At 55.9% G+C, this 6,000-nt stretch overlaps 1 protein-coding gene across 1 annotated transcript in view; it reads right to left on the bottom strand.

The window, feature by feature from the left end:
• The window catches only part of IFFO2 (intermediate filament family orphan 2), a 45,671-nt gene continuing 39,671 nt past the window's right edge, over positions 1–6,000 (bottom strand). The window contains exons 6-9 of the mRNA XM_049617961.1: positions 3,851–3,971; positions 3,646–3,738; positions 2,590–2,720; positions 1–788 (exon numbers count right to left, since the gene is read on the bottom strand). Of these exons, the coding sequence (XP_049473918.1) occupies positions 683–788; positions 2,590–2,720; positions 3,646–3,738; positions 3,851–3,971 (451 nt within the window). The 3' untranslated portion in view covers positions 1–682. The remainder of the gene's footprint in view (positions 789–2,589; positions 2,721–3,645; positions 3,739–3,850; positions 3,972–6,000) is intronic.

The raw sequence follows: 6,000 nt of genomic DNA, 5'->3' as shown, positions 1-6,000 counted from the left end.
CCCCCCCCCCCACAGTGCCTTGTCCCTCCACTTTGCCACTCGATCCAAAAAAAAAAAAAAGAAAATTTTGTCTCCCCTCCCTCCTTCCATCTTTTCAAGTTAAAGCACTTGAGAGGCCCCCACCCAGGCCTAGAAAGGTTGCAAAGGCAAACAGCTCCTTCCTGGGGGGGGTGGGGAGGGGAGGAGGTGGACCACCCCAAGGCCAACTCAGGTCTGCACTGGCCAGGCAGAGGAGGGAAGGGCATAGCTCACGGCCAATCAGAGGAGCAGGTGGGAGGGTAGAAATCCATATTATACCATGCCAGGGGCCCCGCCCTCACCTTAGAGTTTTGTATAAAAACACCTGCTAGGAATAATTCTTTGGAGCTCAAAGTGGCTCAGCTTAGGGGAAAAGGCACAGTTAACTCTGCATCGTCCGGACAGAAGTCTGCATTTGTGATGTGGAGAACAATAGAAATCGACAGCACCATTCCTTGGGTGGGTGGATGGAGAAGGGGCACTGGTTGGTGGTGGGCTGGAAGGAAGGAAGCAGCGGTCCCTCGGGGCCTCCGGAGACAGGAGGGCAGAGGGAGTCGGTGTGGTGAAGACTGGAGCCCCGCTCTGAGGAGCCTTCCCGGCCCCACGGGGAGCGGGGGCAGAGGCCCCGTCACCGAGACCACCAGGCACAGGGGGGCCTCAGTCATCAGCTGACCATGGGCTCCACATCCGCCTCCCGCTCAAACTCATCCTGGATCTCGTCTGTACTTCCTGAGTCGCTGCTGGCCACGGAGCTGGGGGACGGTGAATTCCTGGAAGGCACAAGAGAATGGGGTCATTCAGAGGGCAATCTGCGGACCCCTGAAGGGATCCAAGGAGCAGAAAAGACTGAGCTGCCACTTGTGTATAATCTAACCCCAGAGGGGTGTCCTGCCCTGAGACCCCTGGCCTTGCTCTGCTTTCTCTAGAATCTTCTAAGCTCACGAGTTGACTGTGGCCCTCAAGACCTCTTGGGAACCACCCCCCCGCCCCCAATGCCTCTAATTGCTGGGTGCTGAGAGCTCCCTGGCAGCAGGAACTATGGATCGAGCTTGGTTCCTATTCTCCAACCACCTAATGCAGGGCTGGGCACGTGGTAGGTGCTCAGTAAACCCCAATTAACTCAGAGGGAGGCCATACAGGAAAGTGGCCAATGGTACTGGGTTCGAATTCTGGCCCTATCGCTGAAGAGCCGGGGGGCCTCGGGCAAGCTATTTAACCAGCCTAAGCCTACGCTCCTCCATCTGAACGACGGAGATAATGACAGGGGGCTCTGGGGGGAAACAGTGAGCTAAAGGTGTGGCATGCTAAGCCCAGGGCCCCCCACGCAGCTTCCCACTGAGCTGTCTCTCCCTCTTACAGCCTGAACCATGGCCCGCGGGAATACAGTCATAATAAGAGAAACAATTACAATTAACACATGTGTGCTTCGTGCCAAGCATTTTACATGTATTATCTCATTTTATTATTAGCATATGTCTCCCCCAAAAGGCTGCGTGTTCCTCGAAGGCAGGGGCTCTTTGTTTTGGTGTTCCCTGGCAGATACAAGGGGCCTGATGCACATCAGTCTCCTGGGGCCAGACCCAGGTGGCCCTTGGATGGAAGATGGAAAAGGACAAGTATGAGGCCCATCGGCAGTGGTGGAGGAGTGCCCTCCCTACCTCCTCCACCCACTGGCAATTCGGCAGAAAGTGGGGCATGAGCCCCTAGAGGCAGGGGCTGTGGCTGTTCTGTTCATCACTGTCTCCGCAGCCTGGCACAGAGCAGGCCTTTGACGTGACAAGTAGCTGTGGAATCAGTGGGGACAGGGCTGTCACGGGAGTTACGTGAGATCAGACTACATAAGTCATCCAGCACACAGCAAGCGGCTAATACTCATTGGATGGATGGATGGATGGATGGATGGATGGATGGATGGATGGAGGAAGGGAGGGAGGGAGGGATGGATGGAGGGATGGATGGATGGAGGGAGAGATGGATGGATGGGGGGAGGGAGGGAGGGATGGATGGAGGGATGGATGGATGGAGGGAGGGAGGGATGGATGGAGGGATGGATGGATGGATGGATGGAGGAAGGGAGGGAGGGATGGATGGATGAATGGATGGAGGGATGGATGGATGGATGAATGGATGGATGGATGGATGGAGGAAGGGAGGGAGGGATGGATGGAGGGATGGATGGATGGATGGAGGGATGGATGGATGGATGGAGAGATGGATGGATGGACAGATGAATGGATGGATGGAGGGAGGGAGGGATGGACGGATGGACGGATGGACAGATGGATGGAGGGATGGATGGAGGGAGGGAGGGAGGGATGGACGGATGGAAAGATGGATAGATGGACAGATGGAAGGATGGATGGAGGGAGGGATGAATGGAGGGAGGGATGAATGGAGGGAGGGATGGACGGATGGATGGAGGGATGGATGGATGGAAGGACAGACAGGAGGATGGACAGAAGGGCTGAACAGACGAAATGGGCCAGGCTGTAAACTGCAGCCCCACAAATGCTCACCACCCCCCCCAAAGGACGCAGTCACTGAATCCCCAGGGAGGACCGGGCTGGGTACCTGTCAGCGGAGCCTTTGATGAGCCGGCGGCAGGTCTCCATCTGCACGTCCAGGCCACGTTTCATGCTGCACATCTCCATGTACTCGTGCAAGTGCCGGTTCATGTCACTCTTGGCTGTGGCCAGCTCCAGCTGCCGGGACCCGATGCGGGGATAAAGGTGAGGCCAAGTCACCCACCCCGGCCCCCACCCCCTCTGGGCCTCCCTCCATTCTCTGTGTGGTGGTCCGTGGCCTCCAGAACGGCTTCCAGTGAAAGGGGAACGGTTGCTTAGCAACCATGGGGGGGGAGGGCAGCCTTCCTGGTTCCACTGACTCTGCCCAGCCCAGCATCCCTGCGCTCCTCTCCCTGGACTTGATTAGGAAAGTTCTCAGGTCCCTGTTACGTTTCTGGCCCTTCTCCTCTACCAGATGCTATATCCCCCAGGGAAGGAGCCAGCCTGCTCTTTCGCCAGCATTCACCCTAAGTGAAAGACATGGCCAGGTGTGCAGGCTCTAGAGCGGAGACAGGAGGCTTGAAGGCTGCTTCTTGGCTGGATGCCCTGGGCAAGCCACATGGGCTTTTTTCCACCTCACTTCCTCCTCTGTAAAACGGGGTGCACAGGATCCACTGCATGGGGGGAGGATCTCCTCCCCCCAAAACGGGGTGCACGGTACCCACTACGCGGGGTGGAGGCACCTCACTACCTCTCGGCACAGAGAGGGTATGTGGGTACCAGGGAGGTTGTCCTCGTAAGGGCTTACTCGGTGCCTGGCATCACTCAATGCCACTCAGACGTCATCCCTACTTATTTGGGATCACGATCTCAGTTGAAGAACTTAGGGAAAAAAAAGTTCTCCGGGACAGGCAGGGATGACCACCCCCATTTTATGTGTTTTACACATTGGAAAACAGAGGCCTTAAGGTGGGGTAGGACCCACCCAGGGGCAGACAGGAAACCGCAGGCCTCCAACTCCCGACCCCTGGTCCACAGGCACACTCGTCACGGGGTCTCCACTGTGACGGACACCTCGCTTCACGGGGGCGTCTCTAGGGGGTCCCAGAGCCCGAGATCTCACCTCGATCTGGCCGATCGTTTCCTGGTACTCCTTGTCTCTTGTCTTGAAGAAGGATTCTGTCTCATGGATCAAGTTGCCCAAATTCTCCTCTTGCTGGGGACACAGAGCAAAGGGGGCCAAGTGAGACGGGTGGCATGGGCTGCCGGGGCACAGCAGGGGCAGGGGATAGCTGGGAGGCCTGTGCGAGGCCAGGCCCCGGGCTCACCTCGCCCTGCAGGTCGATGGTCGGGTTGCAGTTGGTGAAGTCCTCCCAGAGCAGCAGCGTGTCCTCGTTCTCTTCCCACGTCAGGCTGTCACAGTCGTCGTCAAAGTCAAAGGTCTCGCGCCTGTAGGAGGACACCGGAGGGCAGGGCTGAGCAGAGGCCAGCTCCAGAGGCCGGGGTCTGGGAGAGACAGGGGTGCTGCCCCAATGGGTATGCTCCTGCAAGGTGGCCCCCCCCAAACAGAGAGGGGCACTGGCCAAAGGGGACACGCACCTTACCGTGGGGGTTCAACTCTTTTAAAATGCAGAAAGTACTTACATATTACTTACACGACTTAAAATGTATATACATATATATTTTTTAATTTTAATGTTTATTTTTTTATTTTTATTTTTTTACACTTATTATTTTTGAGAGACAGAGAGAGACAGAGCACAAGTGGGGAAGGGGCAGAAAGAGAGGGAGACACAGAATCCGAAGCAGGCTCCAGGCTCCCAGCCATCAGCACAGAGCCCGACGCGGGGCTCGAACTCACGAACCATGAGATCGTGACCTGAGCCGAAGTCAGACGCTTAACTGAGTGAGCCACCCAGGTGCCCCTTTAATGTTTATTTTTGAGAGAGAGAGAGAGAGAGAGAGAGCAGGCAAAGGGCAGAGAAAGAGGGAGACACAGAATCTGAAACAGGCTCCAGGCTCTGAGCTGTCAGCACAGAGCCCGACACACGGCTCGAACCCATGAACAGCGAGATCATGACCTGAGCCGAAGTCAGACACTTAACCAACTGAGCCACACAGGCATCCCTTGTGACTATTTTCACTCAGGTACCAGCTCATTTCTTGAGACCCTACTTTGCAAGAGTGTATCGCAACACATACTCCACTGCTGACTTGACTTCCTTTCTAGCGATTTATATCCTCTTCTGCACAACTAGGAAAAGGTTGCTATTGTTCCCAATTTACAGATGAGGAAACTGCAGCTCAGAAAGAAAACCACACTTGTCCAAAGTCACACTGCTTGCTTGTAACAGACACTGGGGTTAAAAACCAGATGTTTCCCACAGCGTTTTCCTCCCCAGGAAAACACACCGAGCACCCATATGTGCCGGGCATGGAACGGGCCGCTACGCCTCTATTAAACTGCATTTCATTCCATCCTCATGACGTTCCTATGAAGCAAGCATAATTATTACTCCCATTTTACAGATGAGGACACTGAAGGCTGCAGGGATTAGGTAGACTTCTGGACCAACACACACTGGAAATCGGGTTTGCATTCAAAGCCCAAGTAATTTCAGAGCCTCCCTATTCACCGGGACTAGAAGTAGTAACAGACCATACAGGCTGGCCTGGGACGGAGGGGTTTCTGGAGATGCCCGGGCTCCCCCTGCTGGAGGGGACCTCAAAAATCAGATGGGAAGGCTGAGGTCTGTGGGGGTTAAATCATTTGATCCGTCGAATCAGCCACAGAAGAGAACCGTGAGTCCCGGGGCTCTCCTTCAACTCCTCCCTGGATTCTCCGGGACACTGCTCCCTATTTTCCCAAAGGATCAGGCTGGGGGCCACCAGGCTGGGCCCCAGAAGAACTTCCGGTTAAAAACTACCTAGAGGCCCCCCTGGAGCCAGGTTCCCCACCAAAATGCAGTTCCTGCCGGATCCTGTAGGTGGCTCCGTGGGTCCAGGGACCTGGGACCAGGGACCAGAGCCGGGACCAGGGCTGTGTCGGAAGGCAGTGATGGCCTGGACTAGCTCCAAACGAGCCCCTGGGGTCCACCGGCAGCGCAACACATACTCGACTGCTGACTTCACTTCCTTTCTAGCGTCTGGAATCTAAAGGAAACCCTGGCTGAGTAATGGGGAGCCAGAAAGGATGGGAAGATGGGCAAGAGAGGAGGGTCAGACGATCGAGAAGGCGGAGCCAAGGAGCTGGCCCCGGTGCAGGGAAAGTAGCAAATTCCTCCCCTTCTCCTTGGTCTGAAGCCCAAGCAACAGATTTTGATCAAAACAAAACAGCCCTGACACGGGCGCATTATTCAAAGACATCAGTGGAACCGGCCAGGGGGCAGCCTCTGGCTTGGGTCTCTGCCCAGTCCATAGCGAGGGGACACGGACATGTCAGTGGGAGGGGCCGGGGCCCTGCCGAGGGTGGGGTCAG

The sequence above is a fragment of the Panthera uncia genome, assembly GCF_023721935.1.
Source record: "Panthera uncia isolate 11264 chromosome C1 unlocalized genomic scaffold, Puncia_PCG_1.0 HiC_scaffold_4, whole genome shotgun sequence".
In the NCBI taxonomy this organism is placed as follows: domain Eukaryota; kingdom Metazoa; phylum Chordata; class Mammalia; order Carnivora; family Felidae; genus Panthera; species Panthera uncia.
Note: the sequence above shows the minus strand (reverse complement) of the source record. Positions and strands in the feature narration are given on the sequence as shown.